At 42.2% G+C, this 16,065-nt stretch overlaps 1 protein-coding gene across 1 annotated transcript; it reads left to right on the top strand.

Annotated features, from left to right (window-relative positions):
* Nucleotides 1–7,292: 7,292 nt before the first annotated feature.
* Nucleotides 7,293–13,180, top strand: Sap30 (Sin3A associated protein 30). Its single transcript, XM_051182447.1, has 4 exons — nucleotides 7,293–7,752; nucleotides 9,335–9,460; nucleotides 9,832–9,930; nucleotides 12,852–13,180. The coding sequence occupies exons 1-4, from the start codon at nucleotides 7,438–7,440 to the stop codon at nucleotides 12,972–12,974; spliced, it is 663 nt and encodes a 220-aa protein (XP_051038404.1). The 5' UTR covers nucleotides 7,293–7,437; the 3' UTR covers nucleotides 12,975–13,180.
* The last annotated feature ends 2,885 nt before the right edge of the window (nucleotides 13,181–16,065 follow it).

Here is a 16,065-nt window from a genome sequence, read left to right as displayed (position 1 = left end):
AGTAGCCAAATTTCTGTAGGGGCTCTGACCCTGTGGCAAACTTCACAGGATCTCCTTTGTAATTGCCATGGACATTGCTACGATGCCATAATCTACATGCCTAGAACCAGTCCAGGGGGACAACAGCATAGTGGCAGTACTTTCAGAGCACTTCATCACACACAGAATCCTAAGTTGGTCCTGGGCTCTGAGCACATGGAAGGTGACCTTGGGCTCATTCTGGAAGCATTCTGCTCTGAAAGGTTATGATGTAGCTGGTGGTAGGAGAGGTAGTCTCACAGCTTTCTGCAACTCCATGGACACTCTATCCTACTGAGCTATATGCATAACACCTGCTCCCTCCTATTGTGCTAATATCTTCAGCTAATATCTCAGCTGCACTGTTACACCTTTTGTCCTTTCTTGCCACATTCTCCCAAATGTCTCAGAAAGCACAAATTCAAAACCTTGCCACTGTTTCCTTTTGCTCCCAAGTCTTACTGTAAATCTTACCAAAATTGGCAATAAGACCCACACTGAATGCTTTGATACTTTGAATCTTTTCCTAACAAAATAACCCTTCACTCTTACATTGGACCTTCCTTAAAGCTTTAGAATGTAGACACAACACAGCCAACTCCTTGCCAGCAGTGTAAGCCATGTAACAAGTGTGGCATCACATGTAAACCTCTTACAACACTCTAGACCGTTTCTCAGTATCCCTCCAAATGTTTCCATTCTTTAATTATTACCAAGTTCTAAAATACCTTCTGTATTTTCGAACATAGTGATACCAATGACTAAATTCCTCAGTAACACCTTTATGGAGGAGCCCACTTCCTAATAGTGGAGACTAAGTACCCTATAAAGGAAAAATATTTAGAAGGCTCAAGAGCGCAACATCTAGCACTGGCTCTGCTCTGGTGAGGACCTATGATGTCACAATGGCAGCAGCCATTCCACAACAATAAAGGAAGCAAAAGAAAGAGGACAGGGCAGTTGTGCTCTTTCTCTAACAGACCACTGACAAGAGAACTAATTTTCCCAGGGCAGGGTCCTGGTGCCCTCTCACTGGTCTCCATATGCTGAAGGGGCCAGCAGGTGCTAACAATTGCCACACTGGAGACAGAGCTTCTGGTACCTGAATCTTGATAGACAAACAACATCCGAACCAGAGCACCAAACTTAAGTCAATTTCCTTTCCCTTGCACGTGTTTTCAAGATATGGAGAATGTCTCTGGAATGATTTAAATATTGACTCCACACAATGAACATTACAATTCTAAGTGCATATTGGAGTCAATTGTGTATACCTGCTACGGCCATAAAGCTATGTCAGGATACCCCAAAAGCAGTATATAGAGAGCTGTTAACTTCATAGCATGAGTTTTCTTAAAGTTATATTGGGGAACTTCAATATAAAGCAACATTTTTTTTTATGCCACTGAAAAGATTTGTCTAGAAGTTTCACCTGAGCTTTGGCTACTGGCATGCTATACAGAAATATTTAAGAGGTACTCATTTCAACGTAATTGAATTACAAGTGGGAAGACATGATGATTAATATTGACAGTCTACTTGATAGCATGTAGGCTTACCAAGAGGACAGACCTGTGATGGATTATCTAGATTAGGGTGGGCTCCCGACAGGCCTGTAAGGTGTTATCTAGCCTCAGTTAATTGAATGGGAAGACTCACCTGTAGATGGTACCGTTCAAAGGTCTGTGTCCTGGGCCTGAGTAAAAGGAGAAAGTAAACTAAGCACAAGTATTCATGGTATACTTCTTCCTGACTTAAGATGCATGTATTGAGCATCCTCTGGATCCTGCTGCCATGCCTTCTCTACCCTCATGCATTTCCTCTATAATAGTAAACCAAAACAAACCTCTACTTCTTTGTTCCTGTTCTATTGCTGTGAGGAGACACCATGATCAAAGTAACTCTTGAAAAGGGAGGCATTTAAATGGGAGCTAGCTTATAGTTTCAGAGGGTTAGTCCATTATTATCATGTTGAGGAGCATGGTGGCATGCAGGCAGGGATGGTGCTGGAGCAGTAGCTGAGAGCTTTACATCCTGATCCACAGGCAGCAGGCAGAAACACTGCTTGAGCTTTTGAAAACTCAAAGACATCTCCTAGGGACACACCTCCTCCTACATCTACTAATCCTTTCCAAATAATTCATTACCTAGGGACTAAGCCTGCAATAGATGACCCCATGTGGGTATGTGGGTATCTTGATTGTGTGTGTGTGTGTGTGTGTGTGTGTGTGTGTGTGTGTATGTATGTGTACGAAATGCCTGGAAAGGTCTGAAGAGGGTGTTGGATACCTTGAAACTGGAGTTACAGATGGTTGTGAACAATCATGTTGATGCTAGGAATTGAACCCAGGACTTCTGCAAGAGCAGCTAATGCTCTTAACTACTGAGCCATATTTTAAGCCCTGGTCCTGGGATATATATATATATATATATATATATATATATATATATATATATGTGTGTGTGTATATATATATATGTATGTATGTATATGTATATATATATGTATATGTATGTATGTATGTATGTATGTATATATATTTTAAATGTATAACTGGGCATAATCTCAGCACTTGGGAGGCAGAGGCAGATCTCAGAGTTCAAGGCCATCCTGGTCCACATAGTGAATTCTAGGGCAGGTAAGATTTACATAGTGAGTCTCTGACTCAAAATAAATAAAACTGCAGATATGATTATTATTAATTATTTGAGATTTGCATATAATGTATTTTGATCATTTTCAACTGTCATTCATCCCTTAACTCCTCTCAGATCTATCTTCACTTCCCTAGCCCCACAACTTCATGTTCTCTATTTTTCCTTCTTATAGCTTTTTGAGTCCAATTTATGCCACCCATATTCTCCCTTCCTCAGGAGCCCTCCACCATCCACAGCGCCTCAGTTAGGGAAGGAAGCTTGTAAACCTCTTCACCTTCATGATGAATGCTGTCTGGCTTGATCTGGTGCTCCTCTTGTTCAAGCAACCATAGGTGCTCTGACTGCAGTGATCCTGTCATGTAGAGGACACAGTTAAACACTGACAGTACTCTCTATTCCTGGACTCTTAACAATCTTTCTACCTGCTCAACTTAGATGGTCCTGAGCTGAGAGCTCTCACTCTCTCGGTCTCCCTTCCTCCCTCCCCCCACCTCCCACCTCTGTGGGGGGGGGGGAGAAAGAGAGAAATACAGACATTTCATTTGTGGCTGAATATTCCACCAACACTTATTTTCTGCAGACTCTGGTCACCCAGCAAATAAGACTGACATCAACAAGTGAAATTGAAAAAAAACTTAGGCAGTCTACAGGAATTTTTTTTTCATCGTTGCCAGCTAAATATCTGACAGAAAATGCATATCTGAAACATACAAGGAACTCAAAAAACCTAAACACCCAGAAAACAAAAAACCCAGTTTTTTTAAATGAGATATAGAACTGAACAGATATAGAACTCTCAAAAGATGAAATGCAAATGGCTAAGAAATATTTTTTTTTTAATGGGCACCTTCCTTAGTCCCAGAAATACAAATTAAAGCTACTTGGAGGTTTCATCTTAGCCTTGTCAGAATGGCTTAAGATTACAAAACAAAAGCCAACAGATGATGGAAAGAATGTGGGGAGAGATGAACCTGCACACACTGTTGGTGAGAGTGTAAACTGGTGTAGCCACTGTGGAAATCATTGTGGAGTCCTCAAAAAAGCTAGACATAGACCTGTGATGGAGAGTAGTGCAGTCAGGGGAGCACTGGGGTCTGGAGATGCAATCTGAGGACAGGATCCACTCCTTTGGTCTGAGGTAGAGGTAAGAGCAAATGGTTGGCAGCTTTGCTTCTCTGATCTTCAAGCAAGCTTTAGTAAATCATAACAAAATGTCACCACAATGAGCCAGATATGTCACTCCTGGGCATATATCCCAAGGACTCTGTTTTCTGCCATAGGGACCACATGTTCACCCATGGTCATTTAGCTTCTAGGACATGGAAGCAGCCTAAATGTTTATCAGCTGATGAGAGATGATGAAAATGCGGTGCCTATATACAATGGGATTTTATTCAGCTGTAAGGAAAAATGAACTCATGAGATTTGCAGGTACCAGGATGGAACTGGAAAATGTTATTCTGAGCGATGTAACCCAGATCCAGAAAGACAAACACTGCTAGGTTCTCACTCACAGAGACAGGGTTTCTCTGTATTGTTTTGGAGCCTGTCCTGGAACTAGGTCTGTAGACCAGGCTGGCCTCAAACTCACAGAGATCAGCCTGCTTCTGCATCCCAAGTGCTGGGATCAAAGTCATGTACCACCAATCCCTGTAGGGTCCTGGGGATTTTAAGTGACATTAAATTCTTTTTTTAAAGTTAATACTGTTTTGTGATAGTTAGCCATAAAAAAAAAAAAAAAAATTTAAAGCCAGAACAAATTCCAGCATTAGGTGGCTTCATATCGGTGGGAACAAAATCATGGTAGAAGCCACAGATAGAGCTGAGAAAAATGTTAAATTGTAGGTGGTATCGGAAGGCAGGCACTGCTTTAATATATGCAGTACTGACGCAGTGAGGTATAGAGCAGTTACTTCTCTGTTGTGATGAACACCACGACAGAAAGCAACTTGGGGAAAGTGTTTATCTGGCTTGTCCCTTACAGTCAGTCTATCATCAAGGGAAGCCAAGGCAGGAACTGAGATAGACACCACAGAGAAGCACTGCTTACTGGCTTGCTTCCCCTAACATCCTCAACTACCTCTCTTTTTCTTTTTACTTTGTCATTCAAGACAGGATTTCTCTGTGTAACAGTCCAGGCTGTCCTGAAACTCACTTTATAGACCAGCCCAGTCTCGAACTCACAGAGATCTGCCTGTCTCTGCCTCCCAAGTACTTCAGCTATTTTTCTTACACAGCCCAGGCACATTTCCACATGGATGGTATGAACCACGGTGGCCTGAGCCCTCACATATCGATCAACAAACAAGAAAACACTGCACAGAAATGCCCACAGACCAGTCTGATGGAGGTGATTCCTCAACTGAGATTCCTTCTTTCTGGGAGTGTTTAGGTCTGTGTCAGGCTGACCTATCAGCACCAACATTTAAGAATTCAGCAAGAGCAAAGCTGATTGCTCAAGTGAGATTCATCCTTTCCAGGTATGTCTAGGTCTGTGCCAGGCTGACTAGTCTTAGCATCGACACTTAAGAACTTTGGAAGAGCAAAGCTGAGCATTTGTTAGTCAGAGAACTGGACTTCAGTCTGCATTAAGGGAAGTAAGTGTAGAAGATATTTCTTGGGCCAGAGTTGTAGTTTAGTTGTTGGGCATTCACTTAGCACTCTTAAAGTTCTGGGTCCAATTCTTGGCACTACAATAAAAAGTCACTCACCATAGGGCAAGAACCATAGCCCCACAGTAGGAATATGAACTAGAATATCACATCCTTGTCTACAGAGTCCTCAGGCATTAATTAGTTAAGGACTTTGAACACCAGAGAGAAGGAGATGAAGCTGCTCTGTAGGAGCATAATTCAAATTACTTTGTAATTATTTCTTTCAAATAAAATGAAAGTTGATCAAAGATAAGGAATTGAAGAAGAGTCAGATATGAGTCATCATCACCAGAAACAACAGACAAGTGAGACAGACTTACTAAACATAGTCTAAACGTCACTGTCCTTGCTAGGTCTATTGAAGAAAAAGACAAACTTCTAAATTTTGTCAGAGGACTGGAAAATTGGTGACATTTAAGATTGGGGGGAAAAACATAGGAATTATAAGACCAAGAATAAGAAAACCCAAAAACTATGGATGAATTTTAGAGCAGAGTGGGCACACCTAAATAGAGAATTAAGATCAGGTTAAAAGAATCCAAAGGAAATTTAAACAAAACAAAGCCACTGAAGATAAGGTAGGAAACTACAGTAGGAGGCCCAATGTGTACTGAATTGGGAGTCCCGGAGATGGAAGAAATGACATGGGAAGACATGAGAGCCTAGAATTTACTAATATTTGATTAAACACGTTAACTTATAATTTAACGAGTACGAGATAAAAATTACCATTTTTAATAATAAAAAGGTATTGTCTAATTTTCACGGCTATATCTGAGTGTAGGAATTCACAGATAACACGGACAGCTTTGAGTTTCTCCGTAAATCTGTTGTAAACCTGTTAGTAAGTCTAAAAGGGCTTTCTTTAAAAACTCCTCTATCTGAAATACATTATTTTCGTTTAATCAGTGGGATTGCTAAATAGTCCAATAATTAGCGGAGGTGCCGGGCTGGCATGGCCACGCCCATCCTTCCGCCCCGCCCACCACAGGCTCAGGCAGGAATACACGCCTACGCGAGCACAAACACGTACCCATGCGCGCGCTCGCGCGCACGCACCCACCCACCCGCGACACACACACTAGCATACGTGTACGCATGTGTATGACTCAAGAAACGAGCTTTTTCTCTCCTCGTCCCCTAGGCAAGAGCTGCCAAGTTTCTGAGGAGCAGTCCTACAGATCTAGTAACAGTGAGGTTCCTTTAAATGATCTGCAACCCCTCCCCTCTCAGATCCGTTTGCGAGGAACTTTAGGGGCAGCAGAGGCGAAAAGCAGCCTGGTGTCTGTCAACCAGTTGGCACACGGGTGTGCGTGCCTAGGACCTGCCACGCTTCAGAAGTCCGCTGAGGCGTGGAGATGGAGATGCAGGACCCGGCGCCTAATGAGCGCCAGATCGCCTGATCCATAAACTCGAAACAGCCCATAAACTTTTTCTCACTTATCCCCTAGTACCCCAGCACATATACACACACAGAGTTTATGTTTCTTCCCAGGAGTCGGCTGGCCGTATGAATACTAACTTCACGAAATAACAGGAGCTAAAAACAGCCCTTGCTCGTAGGACAGAAAAGAGGCGAGAAAATACAGTAAAGCCTGACCTCATACTGGGATTTGCCCCGTGCTTGGAAAGGGTAAAAAAAAAAAAAACCCTCAAGGGTGACTCGCCGCGCGGTGCATGCTGGGATTAGTAGTTCATCCAGCCCGTCCAGTACGTAATTAGAACGGGGCGTAAGTTGGCTCTGCGACCGAGAACTACTATTCCCGTGAGGCCGCGCGGCAGTGGAGGGGCGGGGTCGGGGGAGGGGCGTCTCACTCGCTCAGGTCCTGGGGCTGGAAGAAGGCAGTGGAGCTGCGGTCCAACTGCTCAAGTGTCCATGTGACAGTGAGCGGGGTCCCCTTCCTAGGATCCTCTCCACTCCTGATCATAGTCCCAGGAACCCGCCACTATTCCAGCGCCGACAAACCCACAGGCCCGGGACTCTGGGCGTCGGACCGTGCCGCCGCCACACTTGGGGTGCGGAGTGAACGGCCGCCCCGAGGAAGGAGGCGGAGCGGCGAAGCGAGCGGGGCTCTGTGGCGGCGCCGGCGCCCCCGAGCTGCCAGACATGAACGGCTTCACTCCGGAGGAGATGAGTCGCGGAGGGGACGCGGCCGCCGCCGTGGCCGCGGTGGTCGCTGCTGCAGCTGCCGCCGCCTCGGCGGGGAACGGGAACGCGGCGGGCGGTGGGGCAGAGGCACCGGGTGCTGGTGCGGTGTCGGCTGCTGGTCCCCCCGGAGCAGCCGGTCCGGGCCCCGGGCAACTCTGTTGTCTGCGGGAGGACGGCGAGCGGTGCGGGCGCGCGGCTGGCAACGCCAGCTTCAGCAAGAGGATCCAGAAGAGCATCTCGCAGAAGAAGGTGAAGATCGAACTGGATAAGAGTGTAAGTGGCAGCGGGATCGCCCTGTCCTGCGCCCGCCCTACGCTGCTTGCCCAGCCGGGTCATCAGCAGGGGTTCACGAGTAGTCCGGACTGAGCTGCAGGTGGGGTTAGTGGGTTCTCCGATTGAAACAAAGTCGCTGCAACTCCGGCCACCTCCCACTGCGCGCGCTGGCGCAGTGGTTTGGGTCCTCTCCGCCCCTGCCCTGACTCCTGCTGCCTCGCGTCTCTCCCATGCCAGGCTTCCCTCTTCCTCCTTTGCTGCGATCTGGAAATGAAACAAAGGGAACCGCAGGGAACCGCGTTACTCAGAGCCCAGAGTAGTTTTCTTATAGCTGGGCACCCCTTCTCTGGAATGGAGGCGCCTTTGTTTTGCTGCCCGAGCCAGCGTCTGACCCCAGGGAGTAGCTCCGCTCCTTTAGGGAAAGTAGAGTCTAGCAAGAACCCACGTCGCAGAGAAGGAATATCTTCCTTTTTTCACCCTCTCGGTTTTGTTTTTCTTGAACATGGAGAGGGAAGCCGAGCTAACCAGTGGGAGGTGTTTGTAAACGGCGTTTGCGATGTCAGCTCTTCGGGCAGCGGCTCCGAACCAAGGCTGCAAATAAGCCTCAGCGGTTTTCCAGCCCGCTTGGCAGCCATCGGGATTTCTTTTTTCTGTCTTTATGCACGTTTGCTCTTTGGACCAGCTATGAGGTCTCATAGAGATCCATTGCTAGTTTTCAGAGCTCTGACTGGTGGCAAATGAAGAAGCTACAGAGCCTCCACACATCCTGTGTATTTTCTGACTTGCTTTTAGCTTAGAAGCCAATTTAAAAGGCCCTTAACTGTAGCCTTAAGGTGGGGGGGGGGGAAGGGCTGTCAATCAGCTCAGTATTTCCAATCGCTCATTATGTAACTCTCAAATGCCCGTGTAACTAAATTGTTGGAAAAGTTTGTGATTCTGTTTAAGCAGTTTTTCAGTAGGGTCCATGAGAAACGTTGCAAGTGAATCTGAATAATTTACGTTTGCCTAAATTGTAAACAAAATAGTACAGATAAATATATTCATTTAGTTCTTACAAAGAAATATTAGTACTTGAAATTTAAACATGAATTCAATAGCGCATTTGTAAAAAACGCATAGTTTGTATCTGTGTAAAATTTGACTATCTAATTAGAAAAATTAGGAAGCATATACCTAACATTAATATAATTTGCTGCTCTCAAACTAGAGAAAATACTATCCAGTACAAAATTGTGGTCATATCACCTCTTCCCTAGTAGAGTCAAAATCAGCAGGAGCTTATTTAGGTCACCCTCAATGCAATTTGATGACAAAACCCACAGGGTTGACATTTCTCTTCCTCTGTCTGCCTGCCTTCTCCCATGGTACCACTTTTCTCTTCCTACCTTGGCCCCAAACAGTATTGCCAGACTGCTAATGTTAGAGCCAGGTGCCCGTTTTAAAATTGGAAAGGAACATTCCATTATCTTTTAACAGTGGCCTGCTTAGACTATATATTCAGTCATTCATCTGGGCCTATGCATTTTACTAACACAGAGATGTGTTGTTCTGTATTCACTGTCCATGAACTTTTCTGTTTCAGGCAAGACATCTTTACATTTGTGATTATCATAAAAACTTAATTCAGAGTGTTCGGAACAGAAGAAAGAGGAAAGGGAGTGATGATGATGGAGGAGATTCACCAGTTCAGGATATCGATACTCCAGAGGTAGACCAAAGTTTTATTATGTTAAATGTAAATCATAAGCATGCTGGCAATTCCAAAGCCTTTATGTAAATAGTTGGGCTAAGTTTTACATGTTTAAAGCACCTGACAAATCTTAAAATTAAATACAGTTAACATGTATTTATACTACCATTAAATCTCAGGTGACAATTCTTATAGCCCTTGACATATAACTTGCATTTTTTCCCTCTAAAAGTTTACACTATGTATCCCCAAAAGGTGAAACTAATAAACTCTGTATCTGGTTATGTAAATGAAATTGTTATTGTGCTGAAGTGAAAGTATCCTTTGCTTTACAGATCAGTGATATCTTTTGAGCAGAGTGAACTAATCTGTATCTTAATTTTTTCTAGGTTGATTTGTACCAATTACAAGTAAATACACTTAGAAGATACAAAAGACACTTCAAGCTTCCAACCAGACCAGGCCTTAATAAAGCACAACTTGTTGAGGTATATATAATTTTTATGCCATGTAAACATACCTTTTCACACCAACAAGGGGTCATTAAATGATGAGATAGGTAAATGTCATATGTGTAATAGTACATTCATATAGAAAGTCAAAGTTAATGGGGTCTCTCATGGTCTTAAAAATATAGTGGTTTAGAAATAACCATCTGCCACCTAGAAAATCTATTTACAGAATCTTTTAATAGTGATTTTTCAGAGTATTTAGCAAGAAGTTTTTTATCATTTCTGAAATCTGTTTTTAAGTTTCTAATTATTCAGTGACCGTTTTTTGAACACCTAATGGAGCCATAGCAAATAAATAAGCTTACAAGCATTTATTAGAATTTAGTTTTCAAAGCTTCTGTGTGATAGACTTATAGATGGGGCCCTGAAGCAGGTCTTCTAACTTTCTAGTTTTACTTTCAGGATGGCTTTGTTAGTAGTTATTGTTTTTAAGTAGAGGATGCTTTCTTTACATAGAGAGCAAAGATTTTTTTTTTTTTTTTTTTTTTTTTTTTTTTTTTTATGGTGAAGACAGAATTGAGCTGTTTAATTCCACACTGTTCTGACCTTGGGCTATGGATGCAGCCATCAAGAAATTCCCCCAGAATTCATCATAGGGTGGTGCCTATGTGAGCCAGCAGTGCTCTGGGTTGAGTGTCACCCTCCACATCTGTAGCAGAGAGTCCCAGCTGGTGGTGTAGGGTAAATGTTTGATGCGGAACCAGTGTCTGGGGACAATGTTTCCACTTCGTGTGTACAGCTTCTCAGAATCCTGTCTGTCTAAAAGACTTCGGAGGGCCAGGTTGCTGGACAGGATCTTCTCATAGAATTCCACTCCACCATGGGTATAGGATGCAAATAGAGAGGCTGTGTTGCGGTCCAGCCAGCCTCCAACAGTGAGGGAGTCCTTGGAAAAGGTATAGGCCACAAAGCCATCCACTATTGCCACCAAGTTAAAGGCAGCTCGAAAGCCCATGGGGCTTTCATAGAGCTCCAGGCCATGCTTGGCACCCACACTCAGTACCCAGGTTCCTGCTAGGCAAGCTGGGGCTGGCAGGATCTGTAGGGCAGCCACATTGCTCTCCAGGTATACCACCTCCTTGGCTAAAGCAAACTTCTGAGCACTATGAGATAGAGTCAGGGCATCACTCAGCCTGGTGTCTGCTGGGCGATTATGCTTTGCTCATGAATGGTCACAGTACGGTTGATGGTGGTCACACTGCATTGTGACTGAGGATACAGACTCTAGAGTCAGGCTACCTGGGGTTTCACACACCAGTTCTCCATCTACCAGGCAGGCTTGCAGCAATGGCCTCAGTGGCTGTGCAGATCCCTATGAAAGCCAGACTCCCATAAGGGACCCGGCGGGCGTCGAGAGCAAAGATTTTATCCAAGCTAAAGTTTGTTTTGTATAGGACTTTGGTTCCTTCAAAGTGCTATGGAAGTTAGCTCTGTGTGTGTGTGTGTGTGTGTGTTTTCAAGACGTAATCTGTGCACTTAACATATTTACAGATTTAAATAATTATATTTTATATTTAAAGTAAAAATTTCTACAAGATAGATAGGACAGAAATATCTCTCCTTTCCTCTGTCTCTCTCTCTGTGTGCGTGTGTACACCTGAGCTTCCTCATATTCTTTTTTTTTTTTCCTTTTCCTTTTTTTTTTTTTATTCTCAAGACAGGGTTTCTTTGTGGCTTTGGAGCCTGTCCTGGAACTAGCTATGTAGAGCAGGCTTGCCTAGAACTCACAGAAATCAGCCTGCCTCTGCCTCCCAAGTGCTGGGACTAAAGGCATGCACCATCAACACCTGGCTAAGCTTTCTCATATTCTTAAGCTTAACTTGAGTAGTTAGCCTACATTTCTAATGTACATATTAAAGAAAAGATACATATAAGTTGCAGTTCTTTGTAAAAAGCTCTTTAGTATTATTAAAATTCAGTATGCTAACTAGCCAGATTTTCACCTCTATTTCTTTCCTAGGCAACAATACATACATACATACATACATACATACATACATACATACATTTAAATTTTATTTAAAGATCTGGACCTTTTATTGTGGCATACTACATAAATACAAAGACATCCCCTACTATGGTGATACTAGACATTAATGAAAATGGTCGCCCCTGTTCTGTAACAGAGAGGAGCCAAAAACTGATGCAAACATTATGTTATATAGTTATATATAGTTTATAACTCAGATCTCAAACCTTTAAAATCTGGTCTTCTAAAAACAGCTGGATCAATTCAGAGTTATTTTCTGTTCTAGAAGAAACAGGCCTTCTAGAACCTGAGCTCACATGTTAGCAGCTCAGTTTCTTATTCGTGTATTGATAATTGTGTACATGTTTGATTTGTGCCGTGAAAAGACAGTAAAGCAGTCCTCTTGAGCATCTTTTAGCTCCTTTAATTTCCCATTCTTAAATCTTATTCAGAAAATTTTGCTGAAAGTTACGGAGAATTGAGTATCAATTGCACCAAAAATATTTATGATATCACAGCTTGTTACCAAGTGATTTTGTTGTTGTTTTGTTTATTTTATATTAATCTTTTCCTGTGAATGCAGTCTAGATTCTTCCTCATGTGATGCACATCACCTCATTCTGTTTTATGTCATGATATTTAATGTTTAGTAATGTGTACTTTCTAAAGTTGTAAAGTTTAAAGGGAAAATTACTTAGAATTAGAGCATATTAACTGGGTAGACTAAAGGGTCCTTTGAAATCAGACTGTCTTTTGTTGATAATATTTTGTTTTTATGTGCTTTGAGGCTTGTTCATATTTTGTTTAAATAGCTTAATTTTTGGAAGAATTATCTCTTGTGGTCATATAACACTTTGACAAAACAGTGTCTTTTACTTAGCTTACAGAATCTGCTACATCTAACATTTAATTTGTGTTTTCTTTGTAGATAGTTGGTTGCCACTTTAGGTCTATTCCAGTGAATGAAAAAGACACCCTAACATATTTCATCTACTCAGTGAAGAATGACAAGAACAAATCGGATCTCAAGGTCGACAGTGGAGTTCACTAGGAGATGGCATTCACATAGTACATAGATGTCTGGCTGTAAAGAATGTTTACTGTTTTTCATATGTAGAAATGTTCTTGTGTATTTTTTCTACAGAGGATTTTCTTTGGCATTTTTTTGTTTCTTTTTGATTTTAATAATTAGTTGGAAACTCATATAAACTGAGCTTCCTAAATTAAAACTATTTTAAATAAAGGTTATTACTATTATAGCTGCTTCAGTGTATTTATTTTTGTGGAACTTAGTTTTTGTTTTAAGCTTCCAGGAATTGGTATTAAGGTTTCAGGTAAAGATTCTTGTTCAGTAAATTTTTCTTCAAATTCCAAGTAATTAAAGGTAAAGGAGAAATAACAGATATAACCGTAGGCTATTTTGATTAGTAAGTAAGCATTCTTTTTGTTTTTTTCTTTGTGTGTGTGTGTGTGTGTGTGTGTGTGTGTGTGTGTGTGTGTTAGGGTGCTGTATCCCTGGCTGTCCTGGAACTCAAATATCAGATATCCATCTGTCTCTGCCTAAAGGCATGCTCTACTGCACGCTAGCAGTATTTTTTAAAGTATTTTACAATGTATGTTAGCAGATTTGAAAATGAGACTTCCACTAATTCTCAACTACTTTTAAATTTCCCTTTTGCATTATTATTATTATTATTCCTTAAGGTGTATGAAGAAAAATGGGTAGTTTCTGTGCCTCTCTTTCCAAAGACGCCCAACATTCCAGCAAAGGTAAGCACAGTGCTTGCTCAGAATGGGAATAAGAATTCATGGAAAATAACTCACATTCTATAATGTTTGCTTTGCAAATTCAAACCACATTAATTAAACTGCTGTGCAGTGAATGTTTGTAATCCCAGTTCTCTAGAGGCTGAGGCAGGAGGATCACAAGTTAGAGACCATTCTGGCTACAGAACAAACCTTGTCTCAACAAAATGGAACCAAACCTTGTCTGAGGTTAGAGAAGTCTGGATCTGTAATGAACTCTTTGGAACTTTATTGCTTGGCTAAATGCTCAGCATAATAAATCGGGTTTGTAGCTTGTCGCATCAAAAACAAAAAATAGTGCCAGGAAAAGTGTTCTAAGAATGGTTACAAACTTTAGGCTGGAAATGATAAGACTAATACAGCTCAAAGTTCCTCAAGGTTGACATTTGGACCTGTGATGGTTGATTATGGAAGGCTATCCTGGGTTGTAGGAAGATGGACACACAGAGTTCATGACATTTACCAATTAAGTGCCAGTAGCTCTGAGATGTAACAATGATAATTACCTCTAGACACTGCCAAAGGTCCCCCAAAAAATTGATTACCAGCTGAGAACCACTGACAGCTAAAGTACTATGTCTACAGTACTGATCAATTAGGGGTAAGTTTACTTATTTTCAAGTGTTGACTTAGTCACAACTAGAAAGTAAAGCAGCTGTTCTTAGTGCCATTTAAAATGTCCTTATAACATTGTTGGTGAGCAGAAGCTAAGATTCTAGGCATTTTGAAAACAACTATATCATAGTTTTTTCTATACAATTTTTTCTTGTGAAAAGAACCTGAACTTTATTTGATTACAGTATCTTTAAGAACTCATATCTAGCAGCATTTAATTTCTTTTTTTTCCCCCAAGACAGTTTCTCTGTAGCTTTCGAGCCTGTCCTGGAACTCACTCTATAGACCAGGCCTGCCTCAAACTCACAGAGATCCATTTGCCTCTGCTTCCTGAGTACTGGGATTAAAGGCGTGCACCACCATTTAGTTTCCTATACTTATTTGCTTAATAAAATAATAACCCCCATCCCAAGAATAGCATTCTGAATGGTGATTAACCAAAGAAATTAAGTCCTTGTTAAAGCAATTTTAAAAAGTCTTTTAAACTGTGGTGCATGTGAGCTGTGTATAGTGTGCATATGGAGGTCTGAGGACAACTTTGGGGAGCCAGTTCTCACCTTCTAAGGCAGGGTCTCTTTTTCTGTGTAGCGTGGTATATTCCAGCTAGCTGGCCCCAGGCTTCTGGGGGGATTCCCCTATCTCTATTTCCCCGTCTTGCTGTGGAGGCATTGGGATTACAGACACTCACAGCATCCAGTTTTTTACATGAGTTCAAGGAATCAAACTCAAGTCATTGGGCTCATTGGGTTAGCATCTTCACACACTGAGCCATTTCCTGGATCATTGCTAGATCAATTTAAAACATTATAAAAGTGGATCTTTTACACTGAAAACTAGAGTCTCATCAAGGTCGAGTACTCAGTGAGCTGTAGTATAAAAAGGTTTCTATAAAGTTTCCTTCCTATGCTATTGAGTTTTTAGTGTTATCTATTCACTGTAATTTCTTATTTGTTTCTGAATAAAGAGTAAATGGAAACTCTTTACATGGGTACAGGTTATTTTTAACAACATCAAGAGAAGAATCCAAATTTTCCATAAGAGTTGAATAAGGAAAGAATATTAAATTTGTAGAGGGGGTTTAAAATTATTTAGGAACCAAAAAACTTATTTTTTTATTATTTATTTTTCTTATTTTACATGTTGATCCCAGTTCCCTCTTCCTTCCTCTCTCCTTTTCTCCCTCCCATACCCCCCCCCACTCTCCCATCCCATTGCCCCACACACTCCATAGGGAGGGTGATGCCTTCCAGGAAGGATCAACAAAATCTGCCAAGTCATATGGAGTAGGGACTAGGCCCTCCCTCCTGCCTCTAGGCTAAGGGAGTATCCCTCCCTGGGGAATGTGCTCCCAAAGTCCTTCTATGCAAGGATACATCCTGGTTCCACTGTCAGAGGTCCCTTAGATTGCCCAGGCCTTCTAACTGAGACCCATGTTCAGGAGGTCTGAGTCAGTCCAATGCTGGTTTCCCAGCTATCAGTCTGGGGGTCCAAGATCAGGCAGATGGGGACTCAGGGTGGTCCCGTTTGGATAGGCGTGTCAGGTGTACTCAGAGCAGATCCAGGAAATTCCCCGGAGGTGGAGGGGTTGTTGGACCGGCACTCTGGCCCAATGTTCAACCAGAGCAGTAGAATTTGGCCCAGTAGGACACAGGGTGGGGGGAGGTTCTGGGTAGGGTGGTTTGTGGATTAGAGTACTAGGACTATATTATCTAGGGACAGGA

This window comes from Phodopus roborovskii, unplaced genomic scaffold (genome assembly GCF_943737965.1).
Source record: "Phodopus roborovskii unplaced genomic scaffold, PHOROB, whole genome shotgun sequence".
In the NCBI taxonomy this organism is placed as follows: domain Eukaryota; kingdom Metazoa; phylum Chordata; class Mammalia; order Rodentia; family Cricetidae; genus Phodopus; species Phodopus roborovskii.
Note: the sequence above shows the minus strand (reverse complement) of the source record. Positions and strands in the feature narration are given on the sequence as shown.

Excerpts from the sequence above, each read along its gene's own strand:
- Sap30 (XM_051182447.1), top strand. The coding sequence starts at position 7,438 with ATGAACGGCTTCACTCCGGAGGAGATGAGTCGCGGAGGGGACGCGGCC. Across the intron at positions 7,753-9,334 it reads AGATCGAACTGGATAAGAGT|GCAAGACATCTTTACATTTG; the intron begins GTAAGTGGCAGC and ends TTTCTGTTTCAG. Across the intron at positions 9,461-9,831 it reads AGGATATCGATACTCCAGAG|GTTGATTTGTACCAATTACA; the intron begins GTAGACCAAAGT and ends AATTTTTTCTAG.